This window comes from Myzus persicae, unplaced genomic scaffold, assembly GCF_001856785.1.
Source record: "Myzus persicae strain clone G006 unplaced genomic scaffold, MPER_G0061.0, whole genome shotgun sequence".
NCBI lineage: Eukaryota > Metazoa > Arthropoda > Insecta > Hemiptera > Aphididae > Myzus > Myzus persicae.
Window position 1 is genome coordinate 87,990 of NW_019103886.1, and position 19,725 is coordinate 107,714.

Below are 19,725 nucleotides of genomic sequence, written 5' to 3' on the forward strand. Positions count from 1 at the left end.
TGTAATTTCCGGAGAAAACGTATTAATGGTTTCATTTAAATAAAGAGATCCTTCATTCTCTAAAACAGATTAATTTGGACGAATGCATGCAATTATCAGATTTTGTTATAAATTATTCCATAAAAAGTATTATATCGCATATTACCTAGGTATATTATGTCTCATACCTTCTTAAAAAATGTAAGTACTTACATTGAAAATAGACGTGGAGATATCTCAGAAAATGCGTCCAGATATTAAAAGTAATGCACCTATGTAATGTAACTCAGAACGAGGGATTGACCTCGAATGGATATGAAATATTATAATTCAATTTCATCAATTTGCGAAGACAATATCTTTTCAAGCAGCTAGTGGAAAGTTACCGTTAAAGATTCCCTAACTCAAATAAATCTCCTCAAGTTTATAATTTTATTTCGTATGCATAAAATGTTTGACTGGCGTATTATATAATGCACAATGGCACAATGTCTATATTGTATAACTTTGAAATGTGTAAATTTTTATTTTTAACTAGGTATAAGCACATGATATAAAAACTTACTCGGCTACCTTGAAAATTATTTTAAATGTTTTACAACTTTATAATAGTTGTATCCGTGTATCACATATTATTATAAAAATGGTGAATCGGCATTTGACAAATGCATTATATTTAAGTTGAAATTATAGTGGAACTCTAACACAATACGTATAATACATTTCCTTCATATGCCTATTGTAGTAACAACCAGCTAGTATTGTACTATTATAACAATTATAAAATTAATTCTAAGCACAACTACTTTTATTTATCACCACACGCTCTGCTACCAAAAGTCGAGCTACGCATTCTATTAATACGGTTGGTGCTGTAGCTTCTTGATGAGGTCCGCGCATAGACAAATATAAACTACTAGACAGCCGACTTTGATTTATCTTTGAAGGCAAAATCGACATATGCCTATACGACAATGTTTATATTTTAATGTGATAACAGTAATTGATAACAAAAAAAAACCGAAAGCACCAATGATTTTGTCATAGACATATATATATATGTCTATGGTTTTTGTCAGTTTTCTATATCGTGTTATCACATAACAATGTAAACATTGCTGTTTAGGCAAACGGCGGACTAACTTCAAAATTCTGTATAGTGCTGGGGATAGTCGGCTATCTAGTTGTTTATATATGTCTATTGTCTATGGGTCCACGCACACAGCTGCAATGGCAGTAAAAGTTTTTTGTCTTGGCGGTGTCGCCGCTGAGGCTGTGAATTGGTACGGACTCATTTCAACGCCACCGCTACCGCTGCAGTGTGTGGGGACCTTTACGTACAAAAATAACGTTTTCGGAATAGATTGCAATGCCGGTTATACAATGTAGCAGAGAAAAATTAACTAAACAACATCAATCATAACGAGTAGTTATATCTGTATATTATGTATAGCTCAACGAAAATTGTAGTTAAAACTTAGTTGTCTGTAAAAATTATAAAATCATTATCAAGAAATTCGTTGGTCCAAACCGGTATACATTTCCCCTTAAAATGAATACTGGTATAAATTAAATAAATTTGTTTGCGATACCGGTATAAAATATTTGTTATATCGGTATACTTTTTCTGACCCACATCGGGAGCTGGGTCAAAACAGTTGTACCGATGTAAATGTGTTATCCCCTCCTTTTCTTAATTTCTCCTTTTGCATATCACATCTCTCATCATGTAATATTTTGATAACATTTATAGCTCGTTTGTACCTACTTTAAAAAAATTCTTGATATACTGGTGTATTCCGATTTGGTATGTTGGTATAAACTAAAAGATACCGGAATTATTATTATTGTGACCGGAATAAACGAACGAATTTTTAGAATATAAAAATATATAAATACCTATGCACTGATTAGTGGTTATAATAACATAACACGACGAAAACATATGAAAACAATTAAATAAAACATTTATGACGACACCGCGGTACAGTAAGTTAAATGACCGGAACCCAATCAACCCTATTTTTAATACATTTGGTAGAATTTTTTTTGCAATTTGACGTACAAAATGTTTGTTTTTACTTGTAAACTGTTCTTAAGTTAGTTATTAATGTATTAGATAAGTTTAAGAGAGAGGCAAGAGTAGAAATTTAAAATAGCTGGGTGACCAATCTCATACCAAACTCTATAGCAAATTAAAGTGTATATTTTTAAATTTCTTATCGCACAGTACAATTACAAAATATAAGTATATTATCTTTAAAAAAAACGGTCTATATCGAATGCACAGAAGTTAGTATAGTATTATATAGTTGCTGTATAGCGAATTTACTGAGAAGTTCACAATTTATTTTTTGTTTCAATTATTTAGGATTTTCCAAGTATCCATTTAATACGAACAATTTTCAATCCCAACAAATCCTAATCATCGCACCCATTCATTTTTCAATTTACGATATATTTACTAATGGAACAACATATTTGGCCCTTCGTAAACATGTCTTAAAAAGTTTGTTTTTTCGAAAAAAAAAATAACAATCATATTAAATCTAATTGCTTTCTCGCAGAAAATCTAAAACGACCAGTAACTTTTTTAAAAGTTTGTTTTCTTAGTGCTTATTGTAAAGAATTTCGCAATAAAGTTTTTTTCTCTATGTTGTAGTTTTTTTGAATATTCCACAAACCGATTTCCGATACACTTTTTAGATTATGAGCGAAACAAGTTTTACAATGGAGTGTTTTTTTAAATATTTTTTTCTTTACTCACGATTTGGAAGGGAAAATTTGATTTAATTATCAACATTTGTGGTGATCTTCGATAAAATTATTTTGTTGATATTTATAACTTTGGAAGGTCCAAAATAGAAAATTCCTTCTGTACTTTTGTAATGTTGGTATAGTTAAATAATAATTTTTAAAAACTAACAATAATCACTAAATGTGATAAACAACGGGAACTTTTATGTTTATGAAACTCAGGCTTTCAACAAGATTGATTTCGTTTTTTGTTATAGTTCAAAAATATAATCCATCCAATATTTCACTAATATTAATGTTATAATTTCCTAGTGATATTTAAACAATATTTAAACTAATTTAAAGCTATTTATAGACACTTAAAATGTTATAAATTGTTTGGTTTTTTCATTGTATATTAAATAATAGTTTATTAGTATCAAAAGTATACTTGGGAATTTTTTTCATTAACATTTAAAGTTCAAATTTTGAAGAAATTTGACTTTCAAATATGCAAACAAAAATAAGTGACTGCTCATTTTGTTGAAACAAGATATTATGTTCGTATACAGACATACAAATAATATCATATGATATTTTTGTTTAATGAAATTCACGAAATATCATATTATTTATTAGTTTTTGATTGATTTTGTTGACTAGAGACAATAAATATTTCCAAGAATAAGTTGGCGTACCTATGTCCTATATATCACGAGTTGTCAAATTTCCGCGGAGGAGTTAAACAAACAAATAATGTTCACTGAAGTAATGCGTCTCAAACCCGCTCATTAATAAAACATATTTCTAGAAACACAGAAAAGTGAAGTGATTCATTAAAGTAAAACGTTGTAAATTTAAACCTAAAACTACATCAATCATACATTTTTTGGCAAATATGATACGGGGACATACCATATTATTTTAATATAGGTAGGTAACTACATTATAATAAGATAAGTACTAAATACAACGCAATAGCTAGGTTAATGTTTTGAAGATGGCATATTCCGTAATTTGTAGTATATCTGAAACTAATTAATAAATTAATTGTATTGGTTCATCAATAGTACGTCCATTTAATAAGGTGGAAATGATTAAAAATGTAATTAAGTATAGGCATTATACAGCGTAATTTGTTTCAAATCTGGCCTCTGACGTTTGTAAGTATAACCTACAGTATAATATGTACCTAATAAAAAGCATAGGTACATAGTTGCTAAATTGAATCATGGCCCGTGGTACACTTTATATTTTAAATTTTAACTATACAATTTTTTCTCTAAATAGTAAATTTAAAAAAAATATAAATCGTTTATGTATATTAACCCTTTGCACCTCTTGACATTTCCTGCGGTTCAAATTTCATTATAAATATAATTTTATAAACAAAACATTTCACATTCGCCTGAACGCTTAGGATAGGTGCTTGGTTTGGCTTATGGGAATAATATTATTTTCAGTTATAGTCTCTGAAGGGGTGTGGGAAAGAGGTGGGATGACCCACAACTTTTTCCCTGTACCTATTATGTACAGCCTTATTCAGACTATTAAATATACCCAGGAGCTTATACATCCACTATTTTAGTTTGCAAAAAACATAGAAGACGTTCTGCTGTATATAGTAGTAGGTGCCTATATATTATATAGACTGAGAAAATCAATTTTTAGTTAATGATATTGAATAATGTTGAATATCAAATATCTAAAGGCGCAAATAGCGGTGACTGGGGGGACTAAGCCGCGCTAACTGCTGTAGTCACATCTCCCAATTTTCGGAATGACATAGTAGTGTGAATAACTTTATTCAGTAATGAGAGTTAATAAGTTGAAATATCATTCAAATTTAACTGATGATCGTTCCAAAACTGATCTTACACCAATTCAACTGGTCAAAATAAAAGTAAAAATAAAAATAAAAATAAAATAAAATGAAAGTACTTCGACCCAAAAATATTTATTTTAATATACCTAAAAACATTTATTTATTCAATTTTTTTAATGTATTCACTCATATTTATTTGTTACAAATGTATTCATTTATTTGTACTATAAAAACATTTTTTTTAATGTATACAAAACAATGTAAATAAATATTAATAAGTAAACTTTTGTTTTTGCAAATTGCACACGAACCACTGGAACGGCTTATATTGCTAAGGATATTTTAAAAATTACTTAAAATGTAGCTTATTTATTTATTACTAATCGAGAAGGAATTGATTTTTGCAGAAATGCAATATTATAATTAAAACTAGTTTACAATATTATCCAAATATTTTTTAAATATTATTGTGTATAGAAAAAAATAATATAAGTAGGTAATTGTAGAAGTTATAAGTCCAGGCGATTAATATTTTTTTAATTACCACATAATAACCAAATTTGGTTTGGGGAAAATTGTTTGAGTCATAATTTTTATTAACATGATTGACCAAATCTATATAAAAATGTAGACACTTAAAATGCCTATAAATTGATAGAAATTAGTCTAAATAAATAAGAAAATTAAATTTTGCATTGAAAATAATATTCTAAGGAATTGTGGAGTGTTCAAAGTATCTACCATTTATACATTTCTTATTAACTACATCAAAATAACAAAAATTGTTATTTTACTTTTGAATATCCAATGTCATCAAAATGTTAACTTCAGTCGATCATAAAAAAATGATATGGCTTTACTCTTAATTTTATTTTATTAGCTCTGGTATGACAAACTTATGAGGAATCGTAAATAAAATATTCAAGATTTAGGTAAAAAAAGATTTTATGCATTTTTAACTACAAAGAACAAAATAATTTGTAAATACGATTCCTGATCTTGATACATTTTTTAAATATTTTATAAACCTTTTTAAGTTTTATATGAACCTTAAATGTTTGTGATAACATCTTTACTATTGATTAGGAATGTGTTTTTGACATTTATTAATTCCTGTTAAATAAACTTCTGAAGAATCTGGTACTATTAGTGTTACGTAAAATATATACTCGTTTAACGTATTATTTTTAGTTTTTCCCAATTATTTTGGAAATAACTGAGAATCTTATACCCCGAGGTACTGACTAGATCGAATTTGTTACCAGAAACATTTCTATTTTAACCCCAATATTGGATCATTTTCTTTGGAGCCGGAACACACACACACACACACACACACGTTCTCGCTCACACGCACGCATCATCGAAAGAACACGTTTGTATAGCAATCGTGAACTGTGGCGATATCAAGACATGAAATATTATATATTATTAATCAAACGGCAAATGAAAAGATAGTATATATAGTATAAATATAATATAAATAATATACATAATATATATTAGCTTTGTAATACACACTCAGTTATACGATGGTACCTGAAATACCTATGATGAGCTCTCGAGAGTTAGGCTGACCTATCACACTAAAATGTTGGGTATACCACCGATTATAATCATCCACCAACATAATACATAACATTCTGCCCTTAAATTCATAATACCTATTTAATATCCCACGCACTTATGACAGTCTATTGAGAATTGAACATAACCTTTTCGAGGTTTTTTCCCTGTGGAATATCAACCAGCTATTATATAGTTGTAAATGTATATAACATAATATATGTACGAGCGTGTATCTAAAACACGAATATAATCAAAATGATTTTGCACCGCACGTGTTGTAGGCACATTATATATAGTCTTACTCGACACAGCACAAGGGACGTAGCAGCATTCGATTTGTTCATTAGTGTTTAACGCAAGACAATTTAATTTGAATTTGCATATTATTATCAAACGGTTAGCCACAAAATTTCGTTTCCATTGTACATTATAATAATATATTATGATGTAATACTCGAGAAATAATGGCATAAAATATATATTACCCCAGCTAAGTACATGGGTACGTATTTCTGTAGAATATAAATTTAGGATTTATGCTCCTCTCGGTATAATGTGTATATTGTACAGCGCAGTATATGAACTGATTTGTGTTGATATTATAATAGTAACTGAAAAATCAGGCGATCCCTTTGGTATAAACCTAAACTATTTCCTTCCAATCACGGTTGACACTCGAGTTTTGTTAAAATAAAAATAATATATAGAGGTACTTCGACGTAAAGTAGAATATTTATTTGCCGTTTGAATCGGAGAAAAATATCCGGACGGTATATAAACATTGCGGATGATCGACATTTATTTTCGTTCTGCGCACTCGTATTTTATATTTATTAGAGATCGGCAATCGATATAATAATGTTTTATTATACGTTCGGAAAACTAGTCTGAGCGGAACTTGATTAAAACCGCACTTGCTAACAATTCTCTTCAGCCCTGGGGGGCTGCAGTGGCTACAGAGAAGAATGAAAACAAAAAAAAAACACAATAATCCCTTTCCTATAAAATACTTACCCACCGCCAACTGGGTGAAATAATTTATATTATCGGACGTGACTAATTGAGACTTTGGAAGCAGACTGAAAAAAGTGGGAAAAAGTAAGGACATTGTGAAAGACCGATAGGTACATTTTTCGCTTTTCTCGGAATCAAAAATACTTAACCCTAGTCCTTAGAACGCTTACCATTTTTCGATTCCAGGGACACTGATCATGTTATACTGATTTAATTCTTAGTATACTAGTTCTTATTACATTTTCTAAATAACATCTACTGCGTCATCATCTTATTCCAATCAGTTTTAGCTATAGTCCTATAGATGACCGTTTATTCTGCAAAACCCAAGTCTACTACTGATAAATAATAAGAAATACACACACAATTTATCAGAAATAGCTGAGTATACAGGATGCAATAGGAACACGTGACAAAAGAAAAATTGATATAACTTACGTACCTATCAATAAAATCATGAAAACTTTATGGATGATAAATAATTTAAGATTTACTTATAAGATTCCAAAAAATAATATTCTGAAAATGTTATAATAAGTTTCAAATTCAATTCTTCGAAACAATATTGATATTTTTAAAAATGAGTACGCGCCTATAACTGGTTCCTATATTACCATCGCTGTCCAGTGGATTGATCGGGGTACAATAATTTAACTAAAATTTTAATATGGTAACGGATGAAAATTCTGAAATCGCCACCTTGAAAAGAATTAATGACATTAAACCATTACATAAATAGGCCGCTTGCGTATATACATGCTGTGAAAAGTTTGTTGCCTCTATTTTACTTGCCTTTTGTGGAAATATTTTTTAATATTTAATGTGTGTTTAAACGTTTTTTGTACAAACTGTTTATATTTTTCAATCAATATACGAAAACCTATTATTGTATTCAACTTGAATAATATTTTTAACGTGGACTAATATAATGCATGAAAAAAAAAGGAAACAATAAAATAATATTACATGGGAGTTTATTTCATTTTAAATACTGATGAAAAAAATTTCAATTAAACAACAATATCTGTATCTACCACAACACGGTGTTAGGTATGGATACGATATAATGTTCAGAAGGCGGCATCAACCTTTTTACTTAATCGAAAATTAAAAAGATAATTAGTATTTTGTATCAAAAAATGATATGTAACTAACAATGTAAATCCAACAATGTAAATTTCGAGTTTCGTATTAAAAATTAAAATACCTACATATTTTGTCGTTGAAGGGAAATTAATATTTTAAACGTACGTATAGAATATAATACTATAACAGTTGTACACATTCGTATCACATTAAACTATACTCGAAAAGTCGAAAGTACTGAGTATATCATTAAAATGACAAAAACAGAGTGGTTTCTATACACACATCCTCCAACCGTATGAATGATGATAATTACATAATAAAGTTACTCTTATATTATATTACCTATACGTTATACTATATTATAGACGTGTTTAATACGCCAAAAATAAAAATTACCTTTAATAACACCGACTCGCTCAGCTTTTCGCGGTTAATTATTTTTATTGCTACATTCCTTCCAGTAACGCAATGGATGCCGAGCTTCACTAATCCTGAAAAAAAAACAAACAAACATTTCGATATTATCAACGGCGTATATAATATTGTAATTATTAAAGTATTATTTACAACACATTTACAATAAATATTAACATCTATCGATAAAATATAAAATTATTATTGCAGTCAAATATAATCACGGAGATTGGATATTATTATAATAATAGGTAATGTAATAAGTATATGATTGAAGTCAGATGAGTGGTGATGAATAACGAGGGATATATTTTTAGCAATATTTCAATTGATTTGAGGAAGGTATGCCATAGTATTACATACCACCTACTGACAAATATTTCATAAAAACTGATAAAACATTTATTGCATCAAAATAAAATTATAAAACTGATACAAATATAATAAAATATATATATTTTTTTTTTTGTACCATGCCGGAAACTCAACATAATTTATTTTCATTTAAAATTGATCAAGTGTTATGTAAGAGTATTTTTTCTTTTACTTTATAATACGATTCATTTCAAAAATCAAAGTTCACTTCACAAACATTTTTCAATGACTAAATTGAAACGAATCAGACTTTGCCACGAAATTGGAAAGTTATGTATCGCTTCACTCTCCATGGTAACAATAATGTAATGGTGTTGTATTTTTTGTATACGTTTGAAAGTAATGGAAACCATTCTGAACGAAAATAAAGCTGTAATATAATTTATTTTCATAATTATTGACGAGATCACAAAAAAAAAAATATCTCTGATCAATGATTTTCGCGAAATGTGTTAAAATGGCAAGAGTATAATACAATATTAATTTTAAATTACAATATCAAAACCGGATGGACAATTTCGATGCGCATATTTTAAACTTTTGATACATTTTTCAGTCTAATAAAAAACGTATTTTTTTGTAACGATTTTTATTTATAACTAATTTATTTACTTTGTACGCCATATTGTTTTGATTCGATATTATACACTCTATGCCTTTTTTAGAATTACAGCACGTAGGGTACATTTAAAGCTTAACATTCATTATTTATTGAAAAGTATTAACGTTTCCAGAAATGTTTCTTTTTTACATTTTTGAAAAAAAAAATTTCCATTATTATCACCATAATTTTTAAGTATTTTATTTTCTTTTTAAATGATTGCATACATATTTATAATTTATAATTAGGAATTTAAACATAAAAAATAAAGAAATTGTAAAATCTTATGTCATAGGTATGTCAGTAGTACCTATTACACTTATATAGTAAAAGTATCTATTTATTTATGTATTTAAATAAAGTAATTATCCGAGATAAATTATCTAGATAAGATTTTCAATTTTATTTTTATATTGATGCGTTTCTTTGTTTGAAGTTTTCTGAGCTTTTACTAAAAACTTATTTACACTATTTTACTTGTATGTTATTTTAGTTATTTCATGTACATTTAATACGTGTACGTCATACTATGGTAATTATCTTGTAGGTACCTGTAGGTATATTGTTTATTCTGTGTAATTTTTAAACACCGAAGTCTAATCGTATTAACGTATTTCGTATTTACGAATGTAAAAATGTAAACTTATTTATGGTTATATTTTATAATTATATTTATGAAAAAAAATCCTATATTACAAATGCATTTTCAAAATCTATAATCTTATATTTTTATCTATAATCTACATAAATATTTTATGTGTTATCTATATTATACAATTTCAATGAATTATTTCTTATCTCATCAAGTTCAGTTTTGGGTATTATACATTTTACAACACCGTGTACCAATGTGTTAAATTCAAATTCAATGATAAATCAAGGAATACGAAAAATGATTTTGAGCGAAGACAGTCTGTCAGTCTATATTACTTAATACATATTATATATATTTTTTTTATGATATTGCTATTAAAGTAATTAATTTTACTACTAGTACCTATTACGATGTATAAGTTGATTTAATTTTTTCCGAAAACATTGCATTTAATATATTATAGGTAAATATTTACTGAAAGGAATAAGTGGCACAATATTCACTGATGATCAATATCAAAACTAGTTTAATATACGAAAAATATGATTGATACGTATTTGTATTTACATACCCGCGTGCCACTCCACTCTCCACTCATATAAACTTCAAATACTTAGAACTTATAAATATATTACTAGGTAGTTTGAAATTCGAAATTTATATTATAATGCAATTCTTAGAAAAATTTTCTGCTTCAGAATATGAAATTAAAAATATATGCAGTAAAAACTAAAAGAAAAATTGCATAAACGATAACGATAAAAAAGTTATTTATTTTTCAAATATTTTGTTTCCATACTTTGCAAAAAAAAGATCCCGAGCTGAGCAATGAATGTATTGATTTTATATTGATCAATGACGTGTGTGTGTGTGTGTGTATGTTTTTTTGTGTTTGTCATCACCTTTAGAGCAGTAGAAAGTTAAGATTTTTCACTTCAATACCGAGTTCAATTATTTTCAGGAAGGAAAGTGAATATGTTGTTGCTTTAGGAATCATTAGTAAAATATTCCCAATAAATTTCTTATCATTGTCAAAAAATGGAATATTGTATGAAAAATGAGTATATGACAAAATTGATTTTCAATTTGTTTTAATTCAAAAACGAATAACAATACTGTCGATACTTGATATTTTCACCAAAGGTTAAACTACCATTTACGTCATGATATCATAACCAAAATATTATGTAGACTTCTTTTAAAATTACTTTTAGGCAAGTGAAATCTTAGGTTTTTCCCAATAATTGTCGATAAAACATATTTTTCGTTCTGTCAAAAGCTTTAAAATTTAACATAAGATTTCTCATACATTTTTAATAATGAAATCAAAAATAAATTGTGAGCGTAATTCATAAGAAATTTTTCTGATCGTTTAAGTTAGAATTTTGACAAACTTCGTCAAAATCACTAAAATTTGTACATTTTTTAGTAACATAAGATTTTTAAAATGTTTAACACTTAAACATAATATTTTAAAATATTATATAAGATTTTTCACAAGTTGTTAATAGAGGAAACAACAAATTGAGCGTAAGTTCACCAATATTGTTTACGTGCGTCTATGGTTTAAATTATTTTGAAAAGTTATGAGAATTTTTAATTTTGACCCCATAAAGAAACAATTTTCCACCAAAAAGCCCTCTCATAGTGTAAAGTCGACTTTTTTGCTCTAAAAGCCTAAGGTGTTGACAGATAAAAAAAATATACATACATCATTGTAAGAACATCACATTCAACTATCCACACGGAATCTTAAAAAAACATGATATTTATAATCACAGTAGAATAGAAGATGATTGAAGTTTTCAACTACGATAGATACATGGATAATATTCAGATTTTTATTTTGATAAGTTAATATATATCGAATAATTTTTTTTATTTTAAAGATTTTTTGACAAAGCCAGCTGATTTTTTTTAAATAACATATAAACGTAATCATTATGTATGCCATTTAAATAACATAATTATGTAAAATATAATTAAGTATAATAATGATATGATATAAATATTACGAACTAATTGCTTTCAAAAGCTATAATTAGGACTAAGGATTATGTTGTAGATTTTTTGTTTCGATAAAATAAGTCTAAGAAAGCTTTGATTGTTTTTCAAAAACAAATAATCATAGATACTACTATACTAGACATTTTCAAAAAATGTTTATAAATACTATTTTTTTGCACAGAGTGATACACCAAGCATGCCACGTCCATTTTTTTGGAATATTCAAATTTTGATTTTTGGAATTTTTAAATATTATATATTCAAATACTATTATTTTCAAATTCTTGATTTTTTTGTTCCACTCAAGAATTGTCCTGTGGTGATACAAACTTCTGTTTTTCAAATGAGACCCCCCCCCTCTTTTACTGTAACATAATAAATGGATATTTTTTTTGAAAATGTTGATGTACCTCATTCAAAATTCGAATGAGTAGTTTCTTAGCTATTAAAATGTTTGTATTAAGGATAATAGTCTTTAAAGCTGGTTTTACAAAAATATAAAGTAGACGTAAAATTGGATCTAGTATTTACTATAAATGGTCCATTTTTACAAATTATTTGTATCGATAGATTAACATTAATGACGGCAACTTTCAAATCACCGTGGCCCCCATATCTTATAAACTTATTAGTATGGACCTTTTATTCTTAGAACTCAAAGTTAAATAACTCAAAAACAACTTGAATTTTGATTCTGCTAAGTCAAAAATTTCAAAAAAATTATCAGCTATATAATTTATAGTTGAATATGGTTGTTCTCATTTGTAAGACAGAAGTTTGTGTCTTCAGTCTTCACTGACAATTTTTAAGTAGTGCAAAAAATTTCAAGAATTTAAAAATATGGTCTTTGAGTATATTTAAAAATTTCAAAAATCAGATTTTAAATAACTGCATTATTGAAGAATAAAAAAGGGGTGAGCATGTTTAGTGAATTACTCTGTTTATGGTATAATGTTCAAAATATTTTCACCCTTTTTGGGCTATGGATACAATGTGTACAATTTTTAATATATTTTTTTAGTTTTTATTCAATAATTGTTTATAAAAATGTATTCTTGGTCAAAAGCTTAACATTTTGATAAAAATACTGAAATTAAGAACTTTTAATAATTGCACGTGTAATTTTTTTTTTGTATGATTTTAAAGTTCGAGTATTGACGAATTCGTTGAAATCTCGAAAATAATTTTGAAGTCAAAAATTTATATAATTTTCAGTTTTATAAGTAAGGCTTGAAAATATATGCAAGTTTCACTTTAAGTATTTTTATTTTAAAACCAAGACATCTAAAAAATATCTAAACTCAATTTTTTGTAGACATTCTATAAGATGACATTAGATGAAATGAGATTTTTAAACAAGAATAACAATTTTAATTATTTTGTTGTAATTCATAATAATTAGTATTTGTGGCATTTTTCCAATTATCATCATCTTCTGTATACAAAATTATATATTTAAAACATTTTGATTTATTTTAAGCTACTTTTGTCCTTTAGGTATAGTCAAACCTAATAATAAATTATATAAATAATTTTCATATACTATTATAATAATTAAATAATAATAATATTATAAATGAAGTATCCAATGGAACAGCCAGATAACTCTATTTTAATGATCTTTCGAAGTACTTAAAGCATAGTAAAAACTGTTAAAAAAATAATTATTAGAATAACTATATTTGCACCGTTCATTTATAAAATAGTTATTCTATAATATAGATTAATAGAAAAAATATTCAGTGTTACTGCACAATGCAATTGCAGGTAGATTATTAAAATATAATATACTACCTACCATAGTGGATGATAATAAAATAAATGAAAACAACATAACCATATACAGGGTGGATATATACGTATTAAAAATGTGAGAATAATGCAAGAGTTTATGTACTTATTATCATTAAATTATGCAGAGAAGCGAAAAAATATTTATCATTGTTTCATAAATTGAAACAAGTTTAAAGTGTACAGTCCATTACAGAATTAAACAATTGGGATAGTATAACTGTACATTGGACTTGTACATATAATGCATGAGTTAGTTTGCACCCATTGTGTTTTGAGTATTTACTAATCGAAACAGAAATGTACGTTATATAGTTATGTAACACATAGATATTTAACACGGTGCTACCTCATCAGATCATTAGAAAAACTTACGACAGCTACAGTTTAATGGATATATAGGCAACTATTATAATACTGCTTAATATAATGAAATGCATGCCTTGGTGATTCTTTTATCACTAAAGGTACCGGCTGTAAAATATTGTGTCGAATATCGGTAAGCTCATGTATCACAAAAACTGTATTTTTTGCAGTTGAAATTTCAGTTTAAGCTTTTCTACTTTTCTAAATTACAAAATACGTTTTTAATCTCGAATCCCTTGACAGAATATTTGTCTGAGAATTTTTATCAAAATTACATTACACGTACACCTAGTATAGTACACATAATCTATATTTTATTATATTATACTCATATTTATTTAATGTTTAGATGATCGCATGTTTAGTGGTGCACCAGAATTCCACGGAATGGTTACTCCATTGCTCGTCTAAAACCTAAAAGCTCATATTATCTACTATAATAATAACCAGCTACACAGCGTACTTACATATTATAGAGGTGCAGTTTATAAGAACTCTTTCATTAGACACATGCAAATATTCCGCTGTTGCGATCGGTGGATTTTCAATTTTTTTCTGTCGAGCCATTCCTCACGCATATCGTCATCCGAATATCGTGCTTTAGGTAATTATAATAAATTGTTATTATACGAATACGGATTCAGATAATGCGCTCTGGTATATAATATTGCTACAAGTAGGCATCTACAACGGAAAACGAGATCGATTTCTGTTTGGCTGCAACGAAATATATTATAATCGCTGAAATGGCTGACGTGATGACGTATAGTCTATCGATCATACAGTCGTTATGAATTATTACCTGTTGGGCCTAACGCTCTAAAAAAAGCTTAAAATACACATTTAAAAAGGCTGTTAAAATATTTTAATATATTATAGCCAATAGTTATTAATAGTATTTACTGTGAAATATGCAATAATGCAAATTGAAAAAGCCGTTTAAATTGGTTTTATAGTCAGAACGTAAAATCGATAATGGTGGAAACACATTTTATTAGATGTACATATATATATTTTTAATTTAAAAAAATGGATATTTTAAACAAAATTTTTTTCCCCCATTTATGTAAAATAGCGATAACATTTAATCGGTTTTGATCATAATATTATTATGTACCTATCGACACAGTACAGTATTATACTTTGAAAAGTACTGCGAATTCTGTACTCCAAAGTAAAAACTAAATCTAATTTTATTGAGTGAAAAAAAAGATTGAAGCATTTTTACTGCTCCGAATGATGATAACAGGCTCTCAAAAAAAAGAATGAAAAATAACATACATAATTGTAAAACTATAATATATTCATCACACCACCCTAAACCTAAAATAAATTACCTATCGTACTTGGTGCAAACCGTTTAAAACTAATGATAGACGATCATAAATAGTTGAACAAAAGCTACGTGTGTGTGTGTGTGTGTGTGTGTGTGTAGGGGGAAGAGATTATTTTGACCGTGGCTATTCTATCTAGACGAAATAAAATTGAACTTATCTCGAAAAGAGCGTAATTTCACTGGTACTCATGTAACAAAGGAACTTCATAATTTGACTTTTTTTGAATTTTTCGTTTGAAAAATTTCAAGTACCAAAAGTTAACAAGCTTTAAACAGATTGCTATAAGACTGTATTATTACATTTTTCGCTTCTCTCAGAGCACATAAAATAACTTTTAAATATGCGACCGAGATGAGAAAATGCACTAAGCAATAAATCATACAATAAAATAAGATGGAATTTAAACTTTAAAATATGCAAAACAGGACTTTGTTTTCTGAATCCATGACTTTAAAATGCATTCAGGTATGTCTTTAGGATTTAAGAAAATACAAAGTAATGCTACAAAAACTCATCATATAATATTATAATGTAAACTAGCCAGACAATCATTTTCTAAAGGCACTTTTATGGATACATTTATTCTTTTTATATCTCTTCACGACTTCACACACCGTATTTAATATGATTATGTTATTGTAGGTCACCATAATTTTTATTCATTACATTTATTAAATACTGCTACGAAAGCGTACATAAAAAAGCCTGTTTATCCGTGTTTGTATTGTTGTAGGCTTTATAATTATTTATTAAAAGTAGAATCATCTTGTACAATATTATTATGTTTTAAAAATATTAAAAATCATAAAAACTGATTATACTTTTAAAAATATTAAAAAGCTCTATACAACAGACGTCTGTAGTGTATCTAACATTCTGACCTCGCCCACATTCATTTCATCAAAATATAAAACCTTTTTACACTTTAGAGTACCTATAAACACAACCATTAACATTATCAAAAACATGCTTCTACCAAAAATTCCAAGATCAATAATTATGAAGAAAGTACTTATAAGGCCAAATATTTTATTTTTCAAACTCTACCTCTGCAGTCTTTTATGTACCTAATTCACACAGGTTTTAGGTCAAAATAGAATAATTAATTTCTTAACGATCCACTGACGAACGAACTACATTATGTCCAAAAATAATAAATACGCCGCAAGATATTATATAATGATTAATATTAGATATAGGTACCTATATAAAATCTGTTCCACACACAGACATATAATACAACTAGATAGCCGACTACAGGATAATATTGAAGTCGGCAGCCATATGTCAACAGGGCAAAATTGCATGGTTGATAATATACATGAATTCGTAATATATATATATATCATATAAATATGCATGGGTATCTAATTTATTGAGTTATTTTGTTAACATTGCCCTGTTGACATATTATGGCCGCACGACTTCCACGTTCCTGTGGGAATGTAATATATACAGTAAGCTATCTAGTTGTTTCATACGTCTATGGTTCCACAAATTTAATCAATCACATAATATTTTACAATTAGTGTATAATATTGTATGGTAAATTTGTCAAATCATTTTTAATCTATACCCTATCTATTATAGAATATTATGACACTTAATTATTTTTCTTAATATCTTTTAAAATATTTTTTTTTGGCTTTCGATACATTTTTTAAAATTTTAAATATCTTTAGATTGACACAACGTTTCTAGCCTATAAATCAACAACGTAAACTTGATTCACAGACTAAAGTTGGCTACCCGACCAAATAATAACATAAATATACAAACAATTCTTATCGTAATATAAATAAATCGTCAATACAGCCGTTTAACGCTTATTCAAGCATTTAATCGGTTTTATATGTAATAAATAATAATATTATATATTATGCGCTGATCGACACGGGACGGTTTTCTACTAACTCACAAGCCGTTGATCGGTGCTCTCTACACATGTCATCGTTTTCCGAACACTGATCGGCTTCAGGACTCGACCCAAATCGGCAGAACTTTATACAGTTTCAATAATAATATTTTACGGCGATAATAATAATACACGACAGTCACGTACATTGAAACTCTTCGGAGAGGCAATAATACATCCCGTCCGGGTATGGTTTTTGTCGTCGAAAGTTTTGGTTTAAGATGTATTCGACGGCGATGTCGCCGTCCTGAAATCGTTGTTCGAGACATATCTGACTCGAATATTGCAACATAGCTGGACAGCCATATTATTATGATTCCGTCGTTTTCGGATCGGATTGTGTTTGTCCGAGTCGAAAATATTATACTTAAAATTGTAATGTTATATGGGAATAACGCCAGTGAACCACAACATGTAGTCCGCAGCCGCAAAATACGATTGTCACATATAATAATATCGGGATGTATTGTATTTATATTATTATTACATTGACCTTTTTCGTGACGGCCGTGGTATAATAGCGTGATGTAATAATAAATTTATAAGTCAACAGTAAAACACAATAATTCAATGGCAATGTACGCAGGAAAGGGGATCGAACAGGTAACTGATGAGTCTAGGTAAAACATATTATGTAATACACTGCAGACTATTCAGATAGGCTAGTATTTGGGGAAAAACCGAAATAATGTTAACATAATATATTAATATCAACCGTTTTTTATGTCTAAAATAATGTTTAAAATACAATCGGCAACGTCGCATATTAGTTTTGTGCGGAATTGTGTGAATGAAAAGGTATCTGCGGAATCGTGAATCGCCGGGTATAATAGGTAGGTACCCATATAATTTAGTTGCGCCGCGGGGAGTTAACTTTCTTGCTGCTCAAACAATAATAATAATATTTCTAATACAATTTTTTTTTGTTTGCCAAGTGTTTTTTTAATTTATAAGAAATTATGAAAATGTTTTTTTTTACTCTATATTGAAGTATATTAATATTTAATACGTCCTAGTTGTTACGTACGAATTAATTAATTTTTAATTTTTATGCATGATGCACAAAACATAATTGAAAAATTACATTTTGACATTCCTGTGATTGAAAGAGGACGTAGCAATACCGGAGTATGGAAAATACACAAAAATAGCATTTTAATAGCATAGACTGGGGTAAATAATTACCCCGCGTGCGTCACCAACAATATATGTCATCAGCAGTACCTGTCATGTGTCAAAGGTATTATTATAGGTAGGACCGGGTAGGTGGCAGTATTGTGCTAAACAGTTCCCACCCGTTCCCGGTTTCAAAAAAAAAAAAAGGTAGGACCGGGTAGGTACAGTATGAATAAATGTCCACACGCATAAATAGATTTCAGCAGTTCACGTTATTGACTATTATTATTGTTAAGGGTCGTAAAAAGTAATTCACTTAGTGCAGCGTCGGCAGAGGTATTATAAGGTGGTAGCTTATACGGTGACGAGTGTTTATCCTCGCGCGTTTTCCGAGCGGCCGCGGCGTTGTCATTATTAATACGTTTTTCGTTTGAGTGCCTCTCCAGCGTTTAATGTTTTAATACAATATTATGTTAATCGATATGTATATATGTATACATCGTTAAAATAATGAAACAATAATAATAATAAAAATAGAATAAAGAAAAAAACACCGTTATTATTATTATTCCTTTTTTTTTAGACCCATTAAATACTGTAACCTTTTCTTCGAACAATATCGTTACGGAGCGTTGGTGCGCGGCTCTACAACATCGGGCCTTTGAAAATACATGCGGTTATCGGAGACCACAATGTCGACGACGACGACGACGTTGATTTTCCAGATCCTATTATTATATGTACAATAATGTTAAGTGCGCAGTGTGTTATTATTATGTATTGTCGTTGATTGTTCAGCACAAAATTACAAAGTGTGATCATGTGCAACATAGTAGCAGCGATGATAATAATAATATGTATCCAGAGTGTTTGCACCAGTCAATAACCATTTTATCAGCTATTGAATAATATTTTGAAACTTGATTTGTAAAATTATTACTAATCCGATAAAAGTAAATAGTATTTAAACTATAAAGTATTTATTAGTATACTCAA

At 28.2% G+C, this 19,725-nt stretch overlaps 1 protein-coding gene across 3 annotated transcripts in view; it reads right to left on the minus strand.

Moving 5' to 3' along the window:
• LOC111035897 (serine/threonine-protein kinase BRSK2) overlaps positions 1–19,725 on the minus strand; it is a 106,353-nt gene that overhangs the window by 66,793 nt on the left and 19,835 nt on the right. For all 3 annotated transcript variants that reach the window (XM_022317718.1, XM_022317719.1, XM_022317720.1), the window contains exon 2: positions 8,609–8,703. In XM_022317718.1, coding sequence (XP_022173410.1) covers positions 8,609–8,703 — 95 coding nt within the window. The remainder of the gene's footprint in view (positions 1–8,608; positions 8,704–19,725) is intronic.